This window comes from Mastigoproctus giganteus, chromosome 4 (assembly GCF_048544385.1).
Source record: "Mastigoproctus giganteus isolate SK-2022 chromosome 4, ASM4854438v1, whole genome shotgun sequence".
NCBI lineage: Eukaryota > Metazoa > Arthropoda > Arachnida > Uropygi > Thelyphonidae > Mastigoproctus > Mastigoproctus giganteus.
In genome coordinates, this window is record NC_143578.1 from 41,472,521 (window position 1) to 41,499,915 (window position 27,395).

The 27,395-nt window shown below is 35.6% G+C and overlaps 1 protein-coding gene across 1 annotated transcript in view; it reads right to left on the minus strand.

Moving 5' to 3' along the window:
* The window catches only part of LOC150086660 (transmembrane protein 41A-B-like), a 40,567-nt gene extending 13,377 nt beyond the window's left edge, over nucleotides 1-27,190 (minus strand). Inside the window, exons 1-4 of the mRNA XM_090372220.1 lie at nucleotides 27,105-27,190; nucleotides 15,942-16,098; nucleotides 11,204-11,365; nucleotides 1,886-2,024 (exon numbers count right to left, since the gene is read on the minus strand). Of these exons, the coding sequence (XP_090228346.1) occupies nucleotides 1,886-2,024; nucleotides 11,204-11,365; nucleotides 15,942-16,098; nucleotides 27,105-27,187 (541 nt within the window). The 5' untranslated portion in view covers nucleotides 27,188-27,190. The remainder of the gene's footprint in view (nucleotides 1-1,885; nucleotides 2,025-11,203; nucleotides 11,366-15,941; nucleotides 16,099-27,104) is intronic.
* Between the last annotated feature and the right edge of the window lie 205 nt (nucleotides 27,191-27,395).

Consider the following 27,395-nt stretch of genomic DNA (forward strand, 5'->3'; position numbering starts at 1 on the left):
GTTCGAGGCACAATTTTGATCATTAATTTCCAATGGGAAGTTGGCGGAAGAGTGCTGCATATAATGTGATTGGCAGTGCTATCAGGTGATACTTCATTTCCCACTGTTTGATCACATGCGACGGTCATGAGTGAAGGTTTAGGCAAACTAGTATTTGACTGAGAATATTGACTTGAATCAATGTCCGGTCAATAGTGTTAGGTTCAGACTGAGAAAGAGGAAGTTCAGATGTTTCAGAGTTATCTCCAAGGCATTTGTCACATGCAAACCTTCTCCAACATTGTTTGGAAAGATGTGTGATGTCTGTTTTGACCAAGTGGACACAAAAGGTTATTTTGCATACATGACATCAAATGGTTGGTTCCTTCCCATTGCGGCAGGCTAGGCAGACTTGTTGCAGGTTATTCTGTTTCTGCGACATGCCTGGCCTGATTCTGGGTCTTTAAATTACTTGGATGGGAATGGCGATAAACAATGCTTACCCTTAAGAGTTAATCTTCAATTCCAAGTTTGTTTGCTTTGGCACTATTAAGCTTTCAGCTTTTATATCATTAATCATTAATTTGCATTTCCATAGAGATGACTGAGAGAACACAAGAAAGCATTAATTGTTGGGACAGGTGTACTTAAGACAAAAGATAGAAGAGAGGGAGGATTTCCATAGGGAACTTAGTAATGCAGAGTTTTTTTTTTTTTTTTTTTGGTAGTTGTTGGCGCATAGGCTTCTGTGGCCATAATGCACCTCCCAAGGTTTTTTGCAGTACTTTGATCCAAGCCCGAGGCAGGAATCGAACCCGCGACCTTTGGTTTGCCAGGCAGGCACTTTACCCACCCGGCTAGCCCGGTTGGCTATGCAGTTTTGTGACTCGGTCAAGGTTGATGCAGTGTTACCTTGTGCCTTTAGGGTAATGGGGCATTTGCTGAATTCATGAAGGCTAAAGCGCTGTGCATACATCTTAATGGAGGAATTACAAGTGTGAGCAGGAATATTATGGAAGTTCTATATATAACATTCATGGTAGAACATTTTTGCACACTTAAAAATATGATATGGACTGCATGTAGAGAATTTTACTATCTTTCTACATGAAATTTGCTACCTCAGTCCTCATCTCCTGATGGGTTTTAGTACCAATATCCTCAAAGCCTAACTATTCATAACTAGATGATATTTAAATCATTAAAAAAAAAAAAAAAATATGTAGTAGCTATTTAATACATTAAAGATGTTATTCTATTTGGTTTATAATAACAATATACACATCAGCAGTGACTGAAACTAAAGATAATCTTTGCACTACTGACAATTTTCAGATAGAAATCAGGAAACCCAAAAAATATTATAAGTGCAATGAAAAATTCTGTGCTGTTAGCAAGTGCAACTGACCCCAAGTAGAAGCAAATAAGATTTAATACATTGAGCATGCTTGAGACATGCCCACATTAAGCTCCATTCCACATAATTCAACTCTGATAATTGCGCTCGTGAGAAGTGTTTTTCATACTGGTGAAATCAAGCAACTTGAAAAGGAAAAATAGTGAACAGTGCTAAGTCTCCAACAGCATGTGGTAAAGTCTCCAACAGCATGTGGTAAGAAGGTTGGAATACTGTCAGTTTCAAGAATTTGGCAGAATCACTCAAATTTACATATGTGATTTCTTACATTGCATGTGATATTTTTCAAATAATCAAGATCATACAGTTATGTCAAGTTTTTATTTTCATTTACATGGCACCAGCTGAATATAAAATCTGAATTCAAAGAAATATATGAACTGAAAAAACTGCCTTCAGATATTCATACATTGTGTAAAAACGTTTGCAAGTATAACAGTATTAAATAAGTAGCATTTAAAATTTATAGCTCTATTACTTTATACTTACCAATTAATACAGATAAAAAAAACATGTACAGTGGAATGTTTAAAACTGGTGATGCCATATTAAGAAACCAATTTGGAGTCATTGGGAATAACCGGAGAAACAAAAGAAAGAATGGTAACCTAGACCAGTTTTCTTCAATCTAAAAAAAATAGTCAAATGCAAAAAAATTTAACAAAATTATTATTAATTTAAGGAGTGCAATAATACAATATCATCATTATGGTTCTCATTATAGTATTTTCATAATCACAAAGCTTGCTATGTAATCGTCCAATATAATTTCATGCAATCATCTAATATAATCTCATGTAATCATCCAATATAATCTCATGTAATTATCCAATTCTAATCAGTTCCAGTTAAAATTTTCTACTACATGGTTCAGTGATTATAAATTTCTAGCAATTGTACAAGAGAATTTTATAAAACCCATATTATAATAATAATGAAGATACTGAAGGATATGGAAACTGATTTGAGAGACAGAAGACTGATAAAGAAACTATAAAAAGAAAAAAAAAAAAAAAAAGAAAAAAATAGAAATAGGTAGAAGAGTTAAACAACAGTGTTGTCATTATTGGCTGTAACCTTGACTATATTTGTCTTTTATTTAATACAGTAAACCCTCGATTTAACGGACTAATAGGGGAGAAGGGGGGTGTCCGTTAATGCCGAAAGTCTGTTAAATCGGATGTAACCTGGGGAGGGGCATTTTTTATTGTTCTTAATGTGAAAAAAAAAAACTTTAATACAATATACAGTACTGTACAATGTAAAATTATGTTGCAATTTGGCTTTTGATTTACGGATATCAGAAACAGTTTGTTTTTTTACACCATAAATTTCACAAACACGTGCTACTGAGATGCCTTGTTCTAATTTTTCAATTAGCTCTAACTTCTGTACCACATTTAAGTTCACACACTTTCTTTTAACTCCTCTATCACTTGATGCCATTTTAAATTGTAAAGATTGCAAAATTATTTAATATATAAAGTCACAATTCAGAAATCACAGAAACACTCTGTATACAACCTGACCGCACGATAGCTTGGGGCAGACTGAGAATGAAACAAAGTGAGTCGGGTGACCTGCAGTTTAGTGTCCTGAGTCACGTTCAGCTTGCAAGTCACCAACTGCTCTTATCTGTTATCTGTAATCTGGGAGAAATCTGTAATCTGGAATTTAAGAAACAGCTATTTGAACACGTTTTCAGAAAGAATAAAACACAATTTCTTGATTACAATTTCCTGAATTTGATTATAAAAATAAAAGTAGGTAATTAGCAAAACAATAATGGAAATAGGTAATTATTATTAATTTTTAATTAATAATAACACAGAAGTTTTGTATAACCTAAAAAAAATAATATGGTCGAGATTAATACTGTAATACACCGAAGTTACGCAATAGGTGGGTCCGACGAAAATCGCTTCAGTCGAATTCGTGTAAGTCGGGGTACAACTTTGCATATAAATAGATATAAATTTTGTTTAATTCGAACCAAGGACTAACAAAAACACTAGTTTAGAAGAAAAATATTTAATAAAATTGCAGTTCTTTATACATATTAATACAAAATATGTATTAAAAAAATAAATAAGTTACGTAAACAAGTTATTTCGATGTCGATGGCTTCATAAAACTAACAAATTCGTCTGACGACACAGCGCCTTCTTTTTTTCACGCAGAATTTCTTCGTTGCAAGCTAATAATTTTTTTATTCCTTGCTTTGTAGCTATAACGCGTTCTTCGTTGGAGTCTATGTTTTCTAAAATTTTTAAGCCCTTTTCAATTGAGCTGAGACCTTCTGTCAAGCTTGCAAGTGTCACGTGCTTTTCTGGTTGTTGTTATTTGGTTTTTAGGAGCATTAGCAACTAAGGCCATATTGCTCCAGGAATATGCAGTGGTAATTCCCTGACCTTTCCTCCATATTTGGTGGTGACGGGCTCGAACCGCGATCTAATCAAGAAGCGAGTACTATGCACTGTTGCTGCTCCTTCCCACCTGGCTATGGAGTCGCCCGCTATTCAGGTGGAACTGGGTCTGAAGTGTCAGATACTTCAGTGACGTTTTGCTCACGCATCTCTATGAGCTCGTTCATTGTCAGCTCCTGACTATGTGATTCCAACAGCTCATTGACATCATCACCATTGACATCCAAATCTAATTGCCTGGCAAGATTAGCAACTTCTATCACATGAGCGACACGATCAGTTTCTGGCATTGTTTTCATCTCGTTTTTGAAAAAAATGGACAAAGTTTCTTCCAGACACCATTCAATGTTTTTTTGTAAATTTCATCCCAAGATTCTTCAATGATTCTTACGGCAGCTAAAACATTGAATTGTTTCCAAAAGTCTTTAACAGATATCCCACTATTTTGTCTCATAGCTTCATTCAGACGTGCAAACGAACGCCTCGTGTAGTAAGCCTTGAATGTTTTGATGACTCCCTGGTCCATCGGTTGAAGCAAGCTGGTTGTGTTTGGAGGCAAAAACACAACTTTCACAAGTGCATTGAAATTAATTAGGGTGGCAGGAGGGTGACCGGGTGCATTGTCAATAAGAAGCATCACTTTAAATGGAATCTGTTTAGACTTGCAATAACGTTCGACTTCGGGTATGAAGTGGTAACCAAACCAGTCCTCAAAGACGGAAGCTGTCACCCAAGCTTTATGATTTGACTTCCAAATCACTGGTAAGCTAATTTTAGATATATTTTTTAAAACTCTTGGGTTTTCGGAGCGATAAATTAAGAGAGGTTTTAACTTGCAGTCACCAGCTGAATTCCTGCCAACCATCACTGTCAATCGGTCTTTGGAAACTTTAAAGCCTGGAAAGTTTTTTTTCTTCACATGCGATAAAAGTTCTTTTAGGCAGCTTCTTCCAGAACAGGCCAGTCTCATCCACGTTAAATAAGGTTTCACTGCTATAGTCACCTTCTTCTTCTCTTCTTCTATCATAGCCTTGAGTATCTCAGGAAAAGAAGATGCAGCTTCTTTATTGGCACTTTCTGCCTCTCCACTCTCCGCGATACTGTGCCAGTTACAGCGAGTTTTAAATCGGTTGAACCAACCATTACTAGCTACAAAGTTTTTATCTTTGCCCGCCTCCTCAGCTTCCTCTTTCAACCTCTCAAAAATCTTAGCTTGATAACACACAGTGTTCTGATCGACTGGACAATTCTTCACTTTTACTTATCACACCATAATTTCAGCATTGTTTCCATCTCAGCAATAATACCATGACGTTTACGGATTATGCTTGAGTTCAAGGATTGAGCATTTTTCACCGCTTGAAGAATTCTTTCTTTATCTCTTATAATTGTTCTTACTGTGGATTCCGGTAGCTCAAACTTCTTTGCCAATTCACAAATTTTCATTCTGCTATCAAAATCCTTGATAATGTTAAGTTTACATTTCAAAGATATCGTTTTCCTTTTCTTACCAGGTGCAGGAGAATCAGATTTACTTTGTTTGAACGACATAGTTTTTTTAAGGGTTTAGAAAACGTATAACAAAACAATCTTAAGTTTCGTCGATCATAGAATCATAATTGTGCACGTAGAGTTCGTGCGAAACATATCCAATGCGTATCACAGCAAGAGAAACACTGAGGGTCGTTTTTCATATGCCATCGATATACGGCTCAACCGACACGATCCATTTCTCTCACGAAAATGATGTAATTTCCAACAAAAGTTGAGCACGAATTCGAACGCACACATAAATATGACAGTTGGAATACAAATTCTTGTATATGTGTGCAGCTCATGCGGCAGCAAAGTTGAATTTTGTTCATCTTTCGCTCTCACTCTCCGCCATCGCACCGTATATTGATAGCATATGAAAAACGACCTTGAAGATAGTGGGCGGCAGTGTTGCCAAATGAAAAAATCAAGAACCGCGTAACTCAGAGTTCGCGTAAGTCGGGGTATTACTGTATGTACATTACTGTATTATTATTTGTACAGTCAATTAAATCCAAAATCCATTATATCGGGGTCCATTAAATCGAGGGTTTACTGTATTTTCAAAAGTTTTAGGTACATATTCTTTTCACTCTCCTTTTTCTACTTCTGTCCTTGTTTAGTTATTTATTTGTTTCTTCTCTTGTTTGGTTGTGCTTTTTCCATTTTGCCTCCATATTGCTTTTTATACATTATATCATGCAACATTTTGTTGGATATGCATAAGCAGCCACTTATGTTTGTAGACATCAATTTCGTTATTGCTCTATTCTTACTCTTCTTCATAATAGTTTTACAGTTTTTATATATATATATATATATATATATATGTAAGACAGGAGATGGGGATGACAGGATGGATGGAAAACATCCATCCTGTCATCCCCATCTCCTGTGTAAGGATAGGGGGATAAAATTGCACAGACAGTGAGATTTTCAGGTGACATGGTGCTAATACAGAAGGGGGATTATAGCTTTTGTAGGATGACTTAAGGAAAGCTGTGAAGAATATGAAATAAGATAAGACTAAGTTAAGATGGTGGGAAGGAATAAAAGGAAATTATAAGTGGGTAAAAACAGTTACCTTGGCAGTCTACTCAGGAAATTAGAACCAGAACTGTTCTAATTTCCAATTAGAAAAATTCTCATTTAAGAAATGGAAGTAGATATTTAGAGGAAGACTGGATATCAGATAAGAAAGAGATTGGATAAAAGTCTTGTGTGGAGGGTGGGACATGCTGTATGAAGTAATGAAATTTTTGGATATAGCGTACATATGGTAAGAATATACCCAGATCGTTGAAATAACATGGCCTCAACAATGCCCCCCACATACCCACTACTCGGACTCCCTCCAGTCACTGTCTGGTAGAGTAGAGGTAGCAATATTATACACTAGCTGATCCGGAAGCCTCCTGGACAGTTACCAATAGGTTCGGTCCGGTGTACTAACTAGTGGGCAGCCTGCAAACACCGTTTTAGAGATGTACCCTCGAAATGTAAGGAAGATTGGATCTCGCCACGATGTTCATCATAACCTCAAAAGTCATCAATTATACTGCATGATGGAAGAGATCGGGAAGGGTTGACCGGAACTTAGCTCTGGAGACTGAACATGGGTTCCACCACCATCACAACTTCAAGCCTCCAATAAGCAAAGTGGTGGTATTGCACCGGTTTATGAGAGTCATCTACCACATAGTACTGCCTGGTAACACTGAGGGGTAGCATTCCTCCATATGGTGTGGGCACCACACCTCGACCCCTGCTTATGTTGGTTCACACCTGAGTGGTCACCCATCGTGTGCTTGTGCATGGAGGTTATACCCAGGATTACTAACAGTCCCACCATCGTGAAGGTGCAAGCAGAGGATCTGGCTGCCACAAACTGTCCGGTCTTTGCCAAAATTGGGTCCACTTGACTTGAGTGTCACCCAAATATCAGTTCCATCAGCGTTTTAAACTCCCAGGTAGCAAGTACAGCTTGTCTGGCATATCTGAGAGAATGTCTGTGACAACCTCAAGGACCAAATATACAATAAATACTGACATTTTTAACACTGTACCACTATGCTGTCATACTCTTAGGGCACAGATGGGAAGGGATGGAGATGTAACTGATTCTTGCTGTCATGAATCTGTCATGAAGAGAACTTATGAGAATCATGAAAATAATAATTATATTATGTTTTGATTCTTGTACTTCCATTATATGAACTATTTTAAAGTTAAAGTCGAAAAAAAATTAAACAAAATTTTTAATTTTATGAAATACTTTTCTACAACCATTAGCAAAAATTTAAAGGAGATAAGCCATCAAAGAGAAAATATATTTGTAACAGCAGTCACAAGTATTAAGTACATTAACTTTAGTATTTACCTACTCCAAATTTTAATGAATAATTTTTCATTCATTTGTATATCTTCTTCTGTTTGTTTACACCATTACTAAACAGCCTCCTCAAGATAAAATGCATCATGGGTAAGCCTGGTCAATACCAAAACTGATAAGTGATAAACCAGGGGAGGCCATTGTATAAGTTGGATGTTGGGATCCACACTGACTTTCTTAAATTATACTGGCAAAGCATTGAGGGTAGTACAATGCCAAAATTTTCATATAAACATTGGGGAGGAATGATTAATGATCAATAACAAGCAATGCTCCTTCAGGATGACTTGGATAGGCTTCAAGGATGTTTCTAAAAAGTGATAGATATGCTTTAACGCTGAAAAATAGAAGGGCTTGCACTTGGGGAAGAGCAATCCCAAAATAACTTACATACTTGGTGGGGTTAAATTCTCATAGTGTAGACAGGTGGCAATGAGAGCCATGATGTCCCATCCATGATTTATCAAACATTTCATTGTAAAGATTAGGAAGTCATAATCTCACTGTAGAAGGCAATATTAAGACCTCTCTTGGAATACGGTAACAAAGTATGGAGATTGCACCTAAAAAAAGACATCAGGCTTCTTGCAAGGGTTCAAAGATGTGCAGTGATGAGGTCAGCAAAAGGCCCACAAGCTCTGGGGCCCACATACTCAGTCTTTCATCATATATCCATATGATCAAAGACTCTGAATATGTGGGCCACAGAGCTTGGTAACTAGGTACCATGGGGAGGTTCTGATTGAAGTTGACATGGTTTTGATAGAGGATATTAAAATGGATGAAGGGGAAATGCTCGTGGTTATAAATTATACCAAAACTAGTACACATAAATTCAAATTTCATGGGAAGAGGTTTAGACTGGAGTGTAGGGAGTTTCTTTTAGCTGGTGAGTTTTTAATTACTGGAATAAGTTACTTCTATGAGTAGTTGAGAATGACAGCTTGGATAGATTCAAAAGTTAGCTGCATAGGTACCTACACAAGGAGAAAAATGTAAAACTCAGTTTATTTTATTTATTATTATTATTATTAATTAATTTTTTTGGCTGATATATCAAAAGCCTGGGGCCCCCAGAACCATATAACCAATACTAAGCACACAGTAATTTTCTTGCTAGACCTGACCAAATGGGTAAATGAAACTTGAAAAAAAGTCAACCAAGATGGTATGTCTCTGTTATCAAACTCATAGTTTCATAACAATAATAATGTTAATTTTAAATAAATAAACAAAGTCTGCCCATATATAAAGTACTAAAGTATAAATCATGGCAAAGAAATTTCAGAAATCAAAAACTGCAAAAACGACAGTAAGACAGTGTTTACCTATTTCACCAATTTAAAGTTATCACAAACTGAAATGACAAATTAAGAAAAAGAATTAAGTCTGCCTAATGAAGTACTGATGGATATGAAGTTTTCTGACAGTGCAGACAGGCTGCCGGAGTAGGTCATGGGGTTTTGTCAATGATATACAGAAATTTTGTGAGCAGAGATAAGGAGGTGATATCACCTTGTATAAGGCAATGGTCAGGCCACACCTTGAGTACTGCGTACAGGTCTGGAGACCTCATTTTAGGAAGGATGTAGAGTTGCTAGAACGAGTACAGAGAAGGGCAACAAGACTGGTGAGGGGAACAAAGGGGTGCTCTTATGAAGAAAGGCTTAAGTTCTGCAAATTGCAACATCTGGAGACTAGGCACCTTCAAGGCAATCTGACTGAGGTGTATAAGGCCTTGAATGGATTAAGCAGGCTCAATGCTGATTGCTCAGATTACAAACCTGAGGGGGCATAAATTGAAATTGAGGAAAGACAGTTGTTGAATAGATGTGTGGAAATTTTCCTTTAGCCAGCAGGTAATTGACTGCTGGAACACAAACTTCCATCTGTTGTTGTGAAAGTTGATAGCTTAAATAAATTCAAGGCAGAACTAGACAGGCATTTGGAATGAATGGATGGATAAAATGGGAAGAGTCTTTTTTTTTTTTGGCTGATGTTGTATAAGCTTGCTTTCTTGCATCATATGCCTCTACTAATGCTAATGCTGTACATTGCATGTAAAAAGAAATATGGGAAGAAGTAGAATGAGAAATTTGGCTGTAGATGCTCCATCTCTTCAGGAGAAGCTACAAGGCACAACAGTGACTGAAGAACATAGCATTTCAATAATGCCTCAACCCTAGTAAGGGGCCAAGGTGAACAACTGCAGCCACCTTACTACAACAACCAGTAAGCAAACAAATTCCCAACCAGTGAAGCACTCAAAGACATGAAAAATGAATAGACTGTATATAAGTACCCACCAATGCCTCAAATGAGAATAAAATATAGGTGGCCATATTATTACTAAAATATAAATTTAGTAAAATATTAAAATTTTTAAGAAAGAATAACCAAAATATACAAAATTTTGAAATGTAATGGGAAAAATAACAGAAGAAAAGTGTTCCAAGTAGCAAAGAAGCTTAAAACCCAGCAAAAGTGCAGGCAGGAAGCAGGGAAGTAATGAAGGTGTATAAGGCAATGGTCAGGCCACACGTTGAGTACTGTGTACAGGTCTGGAGGCCTCATTTTAGGAAAGATGCAGAGTTGCTAGAATGAGTAAAGAGAAGGGCAACAAGACTGGTAAAAGGAACAAAGGGGTGCTATTACGAAGAAAGGCTAAAGTTCTGCAAGTTGCAGTATCTGGAGACTAGGCATCTGCGAAGTGATCTGATCGAAGTGTATAAGGCCTTGAATAGTTTGAGCAGGCTCAATGTTGACGAATTACTTCTGCTTGCTCAGATTAAGAACCTGAGGGGGCATAGATTCAAATTGAGGAAAGACAGTTGTAGAATAGATGTGCAAAAGTTTGCCTTTAGCCAGTGGGTAGTTGATTGCTGGAGCAGACTTCCATCTGTTGTTGTGGAAGTTAATAGTTTAAATAAAAAATTTAAGGCTGAACTATACAAACATTTGGAGTGACCGAATGGGTGAAATGGGAAGGTTTTTTTTTTTTTTTTTTTGGCTGAGGCTGTATAAGCTTGCTTTCTTGCATCATATGCCTCAACTAATGCTAATGCTAATATACTAATCTGCAAATTGCAAGGCTAGATTGATATTGTGCACAAAAGTGAACAGAAATGATACTTTGAAGAGATATATAAAAAATAATAAAATATAAATAAAAGTCCATTATGTCCTGATGCCGCATAAGCTTGCTTTCTTGCATTGTATGCCTCTACTAATGCTAATGTGTGAAATAGAGAAGTACAGAGGAATAACTAACACTAACCATTTCAGTGCACATTTATGAAAGGACCTCAAACTTGTGGCACTTGGAATGGATATTTCTTAAAAAATTATTTTAAATAAATAAATAAAATAAAATAGTGCAAGTTTGATTTGTATTAAAATTTCTGTTCTTGTTCATCTTATAACTATAATGTTGCACAATAGTAATAAATAACCTACCTTTTCTTGAAGAAAAGCTATTTTTTCAGGAAAATATCTTACGACGTAATCTTTACCAAAATTTTTAGATAACAGAAAACAGCAAGAAGCACCTATTGCTGTGAGGGTACACGTTAATAAAAATCCTCGAAATAAGCCATATATGGATCCAGCTAGAACATTCTGTTAAAATAAATTGTGAAAAATAAAGATTATAATTAATTATAATGAACCAATTCTTTAAAATTTATGTAATATTAGAATAATGTTCTTAACCCTTTCAGAAGTGGATTTTATAAATGTGTATAAGCTACAGGAAGTGAAAAGCTCTGCAGTTTCTTTATGGATTTTTAAAGTTCTGTAAAAATAAAAATTTTGTGTATATATATATATATATATATATATATATACTTTTTAAATAACTATTTATTCTTACTTACTTCATTTCCAACATTACACTGAAATTACTGTCAAAAATTAAATCAGAATAAAAAGAAAATTTGTAAAAAAATATTTACTTATTTATTTTTTTGATAGAGTAATATCCTCAAAATATACAGGCAGTTCCCAGCTTTATGAGTTTTTTTCCTCAAATATCAAGTATCAACAAAATCAAAAATACAAACATTAATTGCAAAAAAAAAAAAAAAAAAGTGAAAAAAAAAAAAAAAAAAAGAATGTTAAACAATAATAAATACCGCATTTCAAACAACGCTCGTAGCTATACAATACAGTGTACCCCACGTTACGATATTAATCCATCCCAGAGACACCATTATATCGTGAAAATATCGTAATTATTATTATTACTAACCATATAGGGCAAGAAAGCCTGATTTCTGAGTTACCCTGAGAGAGAGAGAGAGAGGGGGAGAGAATGCGTGGCAGAAGTAGAAGGGAATCACCAAGAAAGAGAAGAATGGTTGGTTTGGATTTTATTGGTGCATTAGCAACTAAGGCTATAATGCGCCAAGACCAGGTCCTATATAAAAAAATAAAGAAATAACAATAAAATGTAAATTTTAGATACAAACAAAAACATTTATTGATTTTAAAAGGCTAAAAACAGCAGATGCATGGTCATTGTCGGATAAAATCTGACTGAGTGTATAAGGCTCAGCCAGGTGAATAAAAGCGGTAAAATATAAAACACGTTTGTGTCGAAAACATGGACACTCGGTTAAAATTTGATAAATAGTTAAAATGGTGCTGCAGTTCTCACACATAAGACAGTCATCTGCCCTCAGCAGTTATTGTTATCTGGTTTTTAGGAGCATTAGCAACTAAGGCCATATTGCTCCGGGATATGCGGTGGTCATTCCCTGACCTTTCCGCATCCTGCGTATTTGGTGGTGACGGGCTCGAACCCCGGTCAATCAAGAAGCGTGTGCTACGCACTGCTGCTCCTTCCCACCTGGCTACGGAGGCGCCGCCCTCAGCAGAAAAGAATGTGTAAGATGACTGTGTCCTATGCAGAGACAAGCCAGAACAACTTCCTCTTTGCAGTTCCTGCACAGACTAGACTGCCAGTGTCAGATTACGGGCTTTATCTGATAGAGCTTGTTTGTGAATTGCTCATGCCAAGATTGTTCCATTGAGACAGTAATTTAGTGTGTATTAACTGTCTGTAGTCTGTATAGGGGACTAACAGGTAATAAGTGTTGTGGGGTTCTGGTGATCTGGCCGCAGCATCTGCCAGTTCATTTCCCCCGATCCCAATGTGTTCTTATTTTAATATGTTCTTATTTTAACTTGATTGTACAACATTAGAGAGAAACTGTCAAAATTCAGAAATGAAAAAAGAAAAATTATAGTTTTAAAAATCATGAAAAAATAAAAAACTCAATGTTACCTTTTGTTTTCTGATGCAGTAATATTTTTTAAATAGAAGATATTACTGCATCAATGAATGACAAAAGTTCCCAGACTGGTGTTTGTGGTCATGTCCAGTGACTCTGAAAATAAACAGAAGTGGTATGTCGAAACTTCCTCCGATGATGGTGATACAAAGATTGTCCAGTTGGCTGAGAGGCTGCAAGTAATAACCAGTTTCATTAGTAGCATTAACGTTCTATGTCACGATTGTACAATGGAGCAATGAACAAATAGTAAATTTTACTTTAAACTGGGAAAATCTGCAGCAGAAATGTATGAAACATAAGTTGTACCAGTGTGTTTGAATGGCATAAGCATTCAAAGATGGATCCGAGGATGTTTGTCATGACCCAAGAAGTGTACGTCTGTCAACCTCTTGAACTGAGGAGAGAGGTTGCAAAAGTTTGAGAAACTGTGGGAAGAGATCATTGTTTGACCCTCAGAAAGATGACTGATGAGTTGGATATGAATAAGGAGATGTTTAGTCAAATTCTGCACAAAGATTTAGGGGAAAGGAAGATCTGTGCAAAATTTGTGCTGCATAGCCTCATGGATGAGCAGAAGCAATGAAGAGTTTCATCATGCGAAGACTTCATAAAAACTTGTCAAGACAATCCCAATTTCCTTGACTGTATTGTCACTGGAGACGAGTGTTGGGGTGTTTCAGTATGATTCACAGATGAAACATTGGAGCATACAGTGGACTACAAAATCACCACCAAGGCCCAAAAAGTTTCATTTACAGAAGACTGGAACCAAAATGATGCTGATCATGTTTATTAATAAACATGGTGTGATTCACAAGGAATTTATATCTGAAGGGTCAATGCTCTGTTCTAAGTACAGGTACTTTTGAGACTATTGAAGAGCATTGAATAGTCTCAGAAGAGACTACTGAATCCCAGGCGAGGCCATAATTTCAAGAGAAAGGCAGCAGGTTCTTGTTGCACAGCAATAACTCTATCTATTTCACACTTGTTGTGAAGACATTTTTGATGAAACATTGCAATGTACAGATCAACCATGCACCCTACTCTCCTGATCTATCACCAGTGGACCTCTTGGAGGTGAGTAATTAAATTTTAGTCACTGCTATTTTGCTTGAATACCATTAATGTTGGATACCCCACTCATACAAATATCCTCACTGAGTTTGTGGCTTGGATTATTAAACATCTTAACATGAAGATTAACAGTTTAATCTTTGGTGATTTTTTAAATTTTCCTCTCTCTTCTCAAGAAGAATTATTTAACCAGTCGCTTCAAAATTTAATCCTTAAATCATCTCAAGTATTGTTGATTTCCATACCAGAGTGAAAAGAATGATAGATCTCTTCTTTACTAATATCTTCGATTATTTTTTTATATTTGGGATTTTCTTTTTATTCTACATGCCAAATTAATCCTTTTAATTCTATATCACATATGCCACATACACTCAGTGATTACTGAATTATGACCACTCCATCTGTAATGGACTATGCCGCATAGTTCTCGGTACAAAAAATCGAAAAGCTTCATATGGAGAGCAGTGATAATTTGCATCTAGGCATGCAAGTCAAAGAGAAAATATAGCAGTTATGGGAAATATAACAATATCACAGAGTTTCAAAAGGGCACAACTGTGGAAGCTCATGTATTATGTGCTTCCATATTGTAAATGGTCTGTTTTTCATTTGCTCATGGCCCACTGTGGTTAACGTGTACAAAGCAGTGTTTCAAACAGGTCAAACCACCTCCTGCAGACAGAACTGTAAAGAATTAGGCAAGGTGGATGTTCATGGTGTGTGTGTGAAGGGTGCAGCACGTTGTATGGACTCACAGCAGGTCACTGTGCAACAGTTTGATGTTGCAATGCAATATGGGGAAGGTAAAAATTTACCCCAAATAATGATGCATTACACACTCAGATATTGATCATTGTTGATGGCAAAATGCTGTGGTGTCAACAATGTGCTGGTTGGACACTGGCAGATTGAAAACGAGTGTGCTGGTCAGATGAGTCCTAATATCTGATTTAACATGCTGATGGATACCTTAGTGAGTGGTGCAAGCAACACAAGTCCACGAACCCATCATGCCCACTATCCAGCCATGTGGCAGTGGTTGCTTAATATGGAGCATGTTTTACTGGTAAGAACTAGGACAGGACCTTTGGTGTGTATGGGCCAACGTTTCATTGGTGGAGCCTGCCAGCAGCTCTAAGGAGATCATGTACATCCTGTCATGTTGCATTTTTTCCCAGAGAGAAATAGGATATTCCAAGACGATAATGCACAATGTCATCGGGCCTGCACTGTGCACAAGTGGTTCAAAGAACAGTGAAGTTATCGCCCATCTTGATTGGTCTCCAAATTCGCCTGCCCCCAATCCAATCAAAGCCACTTTCCACACTTTCCATTCCAAAACATCCTGCGGGGATGTTTTGAAATAGGAAGTGAGGCGTATGGACATGCAATCGTCATCAATTCCGACACTGTGAAAAGCCTTTCCTGGCAGCAAGGTTGTAGATTCCTATAGACATCTTCAGACATCTACTGGAATCAATGCCTAGGCAAATAGTGGCTGTTATCTGTGTGAACAGTGGCCCAACACGGTATTAGGTAGGTGGTCATAATTCAGTGATCACTGAGTGTATATTTATTCATGTCAAACATCGGGTACTGTGGAAAAGTTGAATTTAGGTTTGTTGACAGAAAACACTTTTCTGTGTAATAGCATCCCCTATTTGTTTCATATTAGAAGTAAAAAACTTTTTTACTAATTTATCTTAGGCTGAAGGAGAGAGAAGGGGGAAAAATACAGTAGCTTAAAATTTTAAGTGAATGTTTAATTTATAAGCAGATATAAGAAAAATGTAAAAAGGAATTAAATATTAACAAACCATGAAAAAGGATCCAGGTATTGCAAATGTTTGTTTGTAGAGGTATGCAGAAGAGAAAAGAAGAAAAATGTATCCAGGATTTGCTCTCTGATAAGTCTTCAGAACTGATGAAAGCTCACTCAACTCTTCAAGGCTGCTGGGGAACTTTAAGTCATCACTAGAAAACAAAAATGGGTAAGCTACTATTTGGATGTTACAACTTCTAAAGAAGTTTTAGTTTATTTGTTACATAACATTCAAATTCAGTTAAAGATTTTCCTTATAAGTGAATCTTTTAAACAGGGGGGGGAAAATTCAATATTCGAACTGCATTTTATGTTTTAAATATTTTTGTATATAAAGACAGGAAATTACAGAAGTTATTTCCATAACAAAAGGAATAAACACTTAAATATGAATACCTTGAAAACTTTAAGAGAAACAGAAAAAATTTTAACAGTTAGTACACCAATGTATAAAAATGATACTTTAATGATATATGTAAAAAAAAAGTGATCACTGAAAGACAAAAAAAAGACTGTAATAAAAAGTGTGATCATCCTAAATGCTAGAAGCGTCAGAGCAAAACTGCATGTACCAATAAACAAATGTTTCATTCAGTAGGCCAAAGGATAGTTCTTCTAGTAAAGCATACCTGTTTGCATAAGGTATCCACACATTTGCTCTAGGATTCAAGCGTCATTATTACACTGGCCAGGCTGTGTTGATAATTCCTTACTTTTGAGGTATCCTTCAAACACATCAGCCATTTGTGGAAGGGAATTATCCATGAAAAGCATCATCCATGAAAACAAATTTTTATTAATCTCCACTGTGTAAGGCTTCATGCAAAACAAAAGGATCTCATCTCTGTAATATTCATCTAAACCAGTAAGGTTGTCCCATTCAAACACTTCTGTGCACATCTGCAAAATTTTTATTCCAAAAATTAGGCAGTGGATTCTATCACCTTCAATTTTTTGGAGATGGTTCCAAGGTGCTTGTTTTCAGTAAATAAAAACATATAGAGTCACTGTAAGCTAACTCTCTTGAAACAAATATTACTGTCCTCCACTAATGTCAGGTTCAGGAAACACCGTCTCCTACTCCAAACCAAGTACACTCTTTCTCTGGTGCTTAGGAGAATATAAATCATGGCTAAACATGCATAAAAGCAACTTCTGTACCACTGAGGTGAACACTAACATTCCTGCAACTGTAATGATGTCAGCTGCTTCAGCAGCACCTCCAGTGCTCTGGATTTCTGCTAAAACCTGTGCATACTATTTCTGGTCACTTGAAGCTTTCACAATTGATTGACCAACTTCCATTCTTATCATTCTTGATTTCATATCAACAGGTAAAAGATATTGTTAAATAAAATGAAATAATTATGTACCATTTCAATATCAGCTTTTTATTAGACATGATGCAGACTTCCATATGGTGCATGTAGAAAATAATCATCAATAATATTCACACGATTTTAGGAAAGAAAGGTAGTAAAAATGTATATAAAAAAATAAATACTTACAAAATTAGGATACACAATGACAGGTATAACAAAGACTGAGATTAAAAAATAATTTCTGTCAATTACTTATGAATGAATAATAGAAAGAGTAATCAATTAACCAAAGTAGTACCTGGTATGGTAGATGTATGATGGCTCAAGCTAGCAGTGGCATTTCTGGTTATCCACATGATCTATAATGCACAAATTATAGGAATCACTCTGATGACATTTAACAATAATACATGACTACTGTGATGAGTCTGTAAACTCTAATGTGGATAGCACTAATTATCCTTTTGGCCTTACTAATTGAGATACCAACAGTCTGGACAATGTACACCACCCTGCTTCTCATCATATTTGGGTGCTGATGTTCAACATTATACAAAGCAAATGTAGCATTCTGCCAAGTAGTTACATTCACCAAATCTACTTACTCAACCTTAGTACCAGATGCAGACAGACCGGGCAGAGAGGGAAGGAAACTGCACTGGCACTGGAAAGTGGGAGGTTCCCTTCTTACCTTGATAGAATTTCATATTGATCCAAAACATGAATGGTTAAACCACACATGTTTAAGTCCACCCTACTACTTGATTTTTCCAGATCCAATCCCATACACCGGCACAATGATTGGACCTTGTTCATTTATGCTCATAATATACTATCCCTATGCGCTAGTGCATGACAAGAAGATAGTTTGTAAACTAATCCCTGTACACAGGCTTCCTGTAAATTGAAGTACAGGCTAGCCTCGATTAATGTGATTAATCTGTTCCGCAGATTAATACTAGTAATCTAGTTTCCATCGTGCAAAATGGAAACATATTAATCAAATATAATAATCAAATAATCAATAGGAAAAATTATAATTGGCCCGTGACCTTCAGGAATGTCCATAAAGAATTTTAAAAATACCTTTTAAATAACTTTTTTAACTGTATACCATGTACAAGATAATGAAAATAATTATAGAATTAAATGTTTATTGCATAAAATACATAATGAAGAAACTATTTGTTACAGAAATATTTGAACAGAGTCATTTGAACAGTGTTGACTTTCTTTTTTTCACCAATCAATTTCCAATAAATGACAATTTTCTCTAGGCCCTGGCGAAATAAATGTTGCAGAGAACCTCAAATCTTTTGTTTGAGGTTCTCTGCAATATGAAAGATTTCAACTAGTTCTTTTACCGTTATCTCCTTTGTGGTAACATTTTCACCTGGCTCGTTTAAAAAAATTTTTTTTTTTTTGCATTTAAAAATTAGACTTACATTTAAAAATTAGAATTTTTAAATGCAAGTCTGCATGTGACTTTATTAGCGGGAGACAAACAAGTAACACTTCTGCTTTCGATAATTGATGGAACACACTGAGGCGGGCAGCAGGCAAATGCTTGTTTATTGCCCATCTGATGCACAGTAATCTTAGCACGCAATTCAAATCATTTTCAATTATCACATAAAAAAAGATTGCGTTAACTGGAAAGTTGCATTCTGTAAAGTCAAAAGTGGTATAATTTTTTCAAATAGCAGTAACTAAAAAACATGTTAATCGAACTCGCGTTATGCAAGACCTGGCTGTAATCAGCTGCAGTATGTTCCAGGGGCTCACATCTGGTGAGTTTGGGCTTGGCACACCCAGGGTCCTGAGCTGGATATCATCATTCTTCTGTTTCTTGATGAATCCTCTCTACTTCTGACTCTTGTTCTCTCTCTCTCTCTCTCTCTCACTCAGGGTAATTCAGAAATTTTTTTTTGGCTGGTGCAGCATAAGCCTCAGGCTTCCTTGTACCATATGGCTAATGATAATAATAATAATAATAATCCTCCAGTACAATGAGAAATGGCAAAGCCTGGTACATCTCTACTTCCACAGTAAATTTAATGAAAGGAGATAGGTCATTTAAAAATTCAAGAAGGTCTGCCTCTTTGATGTGTCTGCCATTGTCCCATGGCAGACACTCATCATACACAGCAGAGGTCTCAAACTTTTATACTTTTTACCCCTTAATATAAATTTCATCTCCCCTTACAGATCAAGTGTAAATAAAGATTGTTGTTGTTGTTGTTATTTTGTTTTTAGGAGCATTAGCAACTAAGGCCGTATTGCTCCGGGTATATGCGGTGGTCATTCCCTGACCTTTCCGCATCCTCCGTATTTGGTGGTCACGGGCTCGAACCCCGGTCTAATCAAGAAGCGTGTGCTATGCACTGCTGCTCCTGCTCACCTGGCTACAGAGGCGCCTTGTAAATAAAGAGATCTGACATAAAATTCAGCCATGAGTATATTTTTGTAGATTAATATATATTTCAATATATTTAACTAAACTGCATCAGCCAAGCAAAAGATTTTAAAAAAATGGCTTGTTTATATTTCATTAAAGTGCTTCATATAAATAATACATGTCCTCCACAAAAAATCAGGCTTTATGCAAACTAACTTTTGCAGAAATTCTTAGATAGTTTGTACCCCCCCCCCAGAATCCCACACTTTGGGAACGTCTGGTATAGGGGATTATTTAGTAATCACCCTTCAAAATTCTCTGTAACTAAATCTGCCCAATAGCCAAGCCACAGATTTGTTTATAATAGAGAATCCCTAAATATAAAGGTCATGCTCTTAAACAGAGGCTCAAGCTCACATATATCAGATACAGTAAGCCTGGTTCTATTATTTAAAATGGTACGTCCTTCTTTGTGGGCTGCATACCTATTCCATATTCAATGCACTGTATTGAATATGGAATAGGTATGCAGGTATACAAAGATACCACCTGAAAGAAATTCTGGACCAAATAATATCAAAATGAGGAGACTCCAGATTAGGAAGTCTCTGACAAGGAATATCAGAGTGGAAAAATACACAAGTACCATCTTTAAAGCAGCAGAAATCATGGAGTGAATAATTAACAAATAAACTGATTGGTGATTAAGGCAGCAGGTGATTAAGATTCTCTCTCTCTCTCTCTCTCAAAAAAAATTTAGCATGACATTGAAGAGATGAGAGAAAAAGGGGAACAGTTGAGAGAGGCAGAGTGTTGAAATACAGATAGAAAAGTTCAAAAATTTAACATAGCTAAAAAAACTGTTTGTATTAAAGTGTGCAATCATTTATAGAATTAATCTTATGAGTTGAGCATATTAAAGTATTGAAGGATAATATACTCAAAAGCCTATAAAGTCAACATATTAGTTATTATTACTGGCAGAGAGAGCCTATGTGAGAACATTGCAATTTGCGCTTGGTTATTATAAGCTTGATGATTCAAAAAGGAAATATAAATAAAAAACTTAAAAGAAAAATTATGAACTCAATCCATAGAATGTTTTGAGTTAGACGTATATTTTTAGGAAAAAGGTATGTTATTACATAAATGCAAGTAATGTCAGAGAAAACATAAAAGGTTAAATGAGGAACATTCTCAAAAGCTTACATGTATCTCATCTATTCTCATCAGCTATCACTGAAGTGTACTGAAATTTACTGAATGAAAATACAGCTCATCCTAAAATTTAAAAGGTGTCCAGTGGTTTTTCTTTATTATAGTGACAGTCAAGATAATATATGACTATAAAACATTTAAGGGCAAAGGCATCATTTTAACATAGCTATCTACCAAAGTAGTTAAATTAATTAATTAAATTGGCATCATTTTGGTTATATCTCATATTGTGAATGCCTTCACAACAAGTTGCCATAGTATTGTACTACCTCGAATAAATAACACTTCACCAGTGGAGAAGACTACTGTTATTTATTCTCAGCAGATACCACCACCCAGACGGCACCGTTTCAAAGCTTGTTGGCTTCTCTTCGGTGGGTGGGCAGGTACCCTGGTGTTGCAACACTAGGGCACCTGTCCACCCTGGCGAATTTTGTTGGCAAATGAAAGTTTAAAACCCACAAATTTGCGTCATCATTTAAAAACAAAATATACTAATTTCAAAAGTGAGCCAGAAGGTTTTTTTTAAAAACCACTTAAATAAACTACAGATAGAAAAAAACATCATTCCCTCATCTGTTAATCGGAATGAAAAGTTATTTAGTGAGTCTGTGAATTGCAAAATCACGGAAAGCCCATTCAATCGGTGAAAATTTAGTGCTTCCTGTGATGAAAGATATTGTGAGGACAATGATTAGTGAAAAAGATGCAAAAGACATGGACCTTGTTCCACTTTCAAATAATACAGTTTCTCGCCGCATTAGCAATATGGCTTGTGATGTAGAAACTCAGTTACTAAATAGGGTGTGAGCTAGTGACGTCTTTTCATTACAACTTGACGAGTCAACAGATATTGCAGGTTTAGCACATCCATTGTTTTGTAAAATACATTTTTGAAGGAAGTGCTCACAAAGACTTTTTCTTTTGTAAGTTCTTAAGTCCTTAAGAACCACCGCAAAAGATATTTTTACATTTCTCAACTACTAAATAACTGAAAATAAAATTGACTGAAACAGTGAGTTGGTATTTGTTCCGATGGTGCCAGAACCATGACAGGAAAGCACGGTGGTGTGATGGCTGAAATCTGAAAAACTGTTCCTTAATATTACTTGGGTACATTGTAATATTCACAGACAAACCCTGAGTTGTAAGAGTATGCCAAGTGAATTTAAAGACGCTTTAGATGTAGCAATAAAAATGATAAACTTCATTAAATCAAGACCAACAAAAAGTTGGTTATTTGTGCTCTTTGTGATGAAATGAGCATTGAATACAAACAACTTCTTTTGCACACAGAAGTTCGTTGGCTATCCCGTGGTAAAATACTCACAAGATTATCTGACCTTCGCCAAGAAATAATATTTTTAATAAATTCAGAATTTCATCATGCTGACTACCTGAAAAAAGAAAAATGGCTCATTACATTAGCACATCTCTCAGATATATTTTCAAAATTAAACAAATTGAATTGACAGCTTCAAGGGTCAGCAGTAAATTTATTCAGGGCAAATGATAAAGTTTGGGGTTTTAAGAAAAAACTTGATTTTTGGATGCATCAAAAAAAAACAGAATTTTTATTCATTTTCTACAATGGAATCCTTTTTTGAAGAAAATCCTCCAGCAAATCAATGGTTGTTTCTGGTCAAATTTTATGTATTGAATTTAAAATCAATCATAAAAATTTCCTATCACATCTCAGTTTTAAGATATAGATAGATAACTGGATTTTGTACAAAGATATCATTACTGTTTGACATACAATTTTTAAACTTATTAACTTTTGGTTGGTTTTGTTTATTGGGCTAAAAGTTAAGCAAGTACATCATTACTGTTCTTGCAATATAGTATATTTTGATGCACTTTTCCAGACAAATCAGTATTTTTATTAATTTTATTACACTATTCAACTGTTCAATATATAGTGTATGATAAACTACATTACAAGAATTCACCTTCTGTTCAAATTTACCAATTGCTTTTACTGTTTTTAGGTTAACGCATTATTAAAATGGAGAAGACAAAGCACAGAACTTGTGTCAATCACCCAGACAACTTCTGCTATGTTTGTGGATGCCAAAAACTCAGAGGAAGAAAATATACAATGTCACAAAAGTTGCATATTCATTGCACTTTGGCTGCAAGACTGTAAGTTTGTATGCGGACCAGCACAACGACTGGCCTTTGAAGAGCTCATAAACCAGTTAACTTCTGCTCAAGTTTTGAAACATTCCAAGTTAAACCTAGACTTCTTCATGTGTTGCTTCGGGCAAGGCAACTGGAGTAGTGATTGAACAAGGGGAAGATGGTGAACTAAAACCAGTTGCACATCTCAACAATAGATTGAGTAAAGCAGAAAAAAGGCTATTCCACAATCAAGGGAGAAGCACTAGCTATCACCTCCATCAAAAGATTGAGACATCTCTTGATAAGTCAGAAAGTGAAATCACAAACTACTCTCATTCATCACAAAAATGAAATATCACAATCAGCAAATACTTAATGGTTTAACGAGCTAGATATATTTGATCTAAATATCTCTTACATTTCTGGAAAGACAAACAGTGTTGCTGATCACTTATCTAGGTATGTTGAAGAAACCTCGGCCAAGGAACAGTTAGCAGATAGGCAAGAAGTTAAAACTGTCTGTCAAACATAGGCTGAGAACAATCAACCTCAATTCCATGCGAATTTGCTGATGAGACCGAGCATGTATCTCACAATCCTGTTCTCAACTTATTTCAAACTAGCTGTTAAGGAAAGAATATGCTCCATATGTGAATGTTCATCGTAATGTTCTTGTAAGAATATTTACACACGAAGCTCAAGGATAGGAAGCTGGTGACATAACTCAACACACTGTTGATACTGCTTCTGTGTCACATGGATATCAGCATAGAGGAAGATTAGCAAGAAGATTAAGAAAATTTCTAAGTGATAAGAACCATGAAAAAAGATTTCATAATTAAATCTGTATAAAATTAAGTAATATAAGGAATTTGTTAATTAGACAGGGAATTTATGATTGTAATTTAATTATTTTTTGCAGGTAAATTGAGTAATTTATTCTGAAGACAAAATATGATCTGTTAGAAAGATTTATATAATATGTTAGTAATCATTATTTCATTATACAAAAAAAAATATGTAATAATTTTGCTTGTGGTAGAAATGGAAGTACGTAGAATTAAATCTACATGGGACTTGAACTGTATTTGTCATTGCCACACGTTTTGTTAGTATGTAATTGTTACTGTACAGTACATGTCGGCTTTCATTGAGGTTAGGTAATTCAAAACAACGTTAGTTATTTGGTTTTTTTAGGAGCATTAGCAACTAGGGCCATATTGCTCCAGGGATATGCGGTGGTCATTCCGACCTTTCCGCATCCTCTGTATTTGGTGGTCACAGGCTCAAACCCCAGTCTAATCAAAAAGCGTGTGCTACGCACTGCTGCTCCTGCCCACCCGGCTACGGAGGCACCTCAAAACAATGTAGCATGATGTAACAAATGCAAGGTGAAACAGGAAGATGCAAGAGCGTGATGAGAGAGAAAGGGCAACAGTTGAGATAGTGTTGAAAAACAGAAAAGTTCAGAAACTGAATGGAGCTAGAAAAAATTTTCTAGCTCAGTTAAGTTTCCAAACTGGATTAGAATGTGCAATCATTTATGAAATTAATCTTAGGAGTTGAGCATATTAAAAAGATGAATGATGATACACTCAAAAGCTATAAAGTTAATATATGTTATCATTAATGGCAGAGAAGGCCTACACGAGAACACTGCAGCTAGCTTGCTTGGTTATCATAAGTTTAATGATTTGAAAGGAAATATAAATATGAGGGCTATTCAATAAAGAATGATCACAATTTTTTTTTCACAACATTCTTTTATTAATCATCCATATTTTGACAATCTTTTTCAAAGTAGTTGCCATTTGATGAAATTTACTTACTTCAATGTTTCTGCCATTCTTTGAAAACGTGGTGGAAGCCATTTTTTGATAGGCATTTGAGAACTGCCTCCAATGTCTTTACAACTTCTGATGACTGGAAACAATGTTATCTTCGCAGCTCCTTCTTTCAACTTTGGAAATAACAAAAATTGCAGAGTGCAAGGTCAGGGTTGTAGGGTGGATGAGAAACACATCTGACATCAATACTGGCTAAGTACTCAATGAAAGTATAAACAATGTGAGGTCTAACATTGTCGTGATGCAGCATCCACCCACTTGCGTGCAGTGGTGGTAATTTGTGGCAAATGTGATCCCACAAAGTAAGCAGTTCTGTAGTAAGGTCCCGTAACAGCTGTAGGACATGGAGAAGCCACAACGTTTGCTTTTTTTTGGTGTTGGCAATGAGGTAGACTTCCAAACAGAGCTTTGCTGCTTACTCTCTGGGTCAAAATGATGAAGCCATGTCTCATCCCCTATTATCATCTTGTGCAGAACCTCACCATCTTCAGTAACCATCTGTTGCAGTTCCTGACAAACCTCCATGCAAACTTCCTATTGCTCATTTGTGTAGTCTTAGAACCCAGCACGCACGAACATGTGTCACAGGTAAATGGTCATGGAGAATACCGTGCATGCTTCCTGCTGACATTCTCAACATTTCTGCCAGTTGCCTTACTATATGATGAGCTTTAAAAATTACAGAAGCAGCATTTATGGTTTCTACGATGACAGCAGTGGTTGGAGCTCTAAGACCACTGATTTTTATGATTAAATCACATCCATCTTTAAACATTCTAAACCACTTGCGAAATGTGCTATATGGAAGTGTAGATTCACCATAAGCCTCTTTTAACATTTCATATGCTTCAGCTGATGCTTTCTTCAGACGGAAACAAAATCTCAGAGCAGCATATTGTTCCTTGAGTGTCACATCCATTTTTATGTAGGCAAAACTGAACAGGCATAAACTTACCAAGGTCACCCCATACACAAGTCAACTGTGAGGTTGGTATATGATGCAACAATTGTAAATTCCGCAGCTCAGCTAGAAATAGCAAGCAGTACACTTGTTTGTGAAAAATTATGTCCATTCTTTGTAAAAAGCTTAAAAGAGAAAATGAAATCAGTCGAAACCATGTTTGAGTTAAAGGTATGTTATTAGGAATTATGTAAATGCAAAAACCACACAAGGTTTAATGAGGAGCCATCTCAAAAGCTGGTATGTAGCTTACTTATTCTTATCAGATGTCACTGAAGTGTACTGAGATTTACTGAATAAAATTACAGCTCCCCATAAAATTTAAAAGGTATCCAGTGATTTTCCTTTCTTTATTGCACTGACAGTCAAGAGAAGATATAATTTATAGAAGTTTAATTTCAAAACTAACAAAGCAATATGTTTGCTGATTCCTGGGATATAGTCAGATCTGTGGTGAAAATGGGAGAACTTTTATAGTTATGTGTGATCTCATTAAGGAAGATGAATATATGTAAGAGATAGAGAAAAGGAACATATGACCATTTCATCTCCAGTGACAAGTGTGCTTTTCATATGAACAGATTATTGAATACACAAAATGTTAAAATCTGAGGAAGTGACAAAATCCATGCACACATGGAGCTTATGTATGAAGGTCCAAAGGTGAAGTTTTTTTGCTCCTTGTTGCACAAAGATTTACAGTCCATGTTTTTTTTTTTTTTTCATGGAAACATTATCACCAGAGTTGTGTATCTTGATATGTCATAATATGATTTTTCTACTACAGATCGCTGAAAATGATTTAGATTGTCAGATATATATCCAACAAATAATTCATCCCTCATTTTTAAGAGATCAAGTTTATCAGCCACCATTATCAGTAAATTTGCACAAACTAAAGAACAGAATCATATAACATATGATTTTGTTTTTTAATCATATAACCTTTGACATGTCAGAGTAGGGACACTAACTTTTATTTAGAGTCACTTGTAGTTGTAGCTGAATGTAGCTGTGGTATTGAAAATTCTTAGAATTTTCAATACCACAGCTACATTCAGTGCTTTGTATGTTTTACTAAGTTCAAAATATAAGTATTGATTATTACTGTTTTGTATTGATATTCTGTAACTCTCAGCATTCTCACCATTATTTAGGGTCTGTGTGCCCTGAGGGTGAGAAGTCTGTATATATAAAGAAATAAATAAAGTAAAAAAACAGGAACTATTATTGAAGAATACATTTGAAAAAAATATATATATTTTAGAGTGAATATTTATTAACTTACACATCAGGTCCCCAGAGTGTTAGTGAGTAGATCCAACAAGTTGCTAGTGCCCAGATAAGTGGAATATACCAAATTGAAGGCATTACAGTTATTTTGCATATCTTTCCAAACTTCTGAAATTAAGATTATCTGAGGGAAAAAAAACCAAGATAACTAAAACAGGAAACAACACAATATTATGCTAAAATTAACATTACATAAGCATATATAATTAAGTAATTATAACTCTGTCTTTATATAAAATATTCAAGTAAAGGGATCATTTGCAGGAACAATAACTACTGCAAAGGA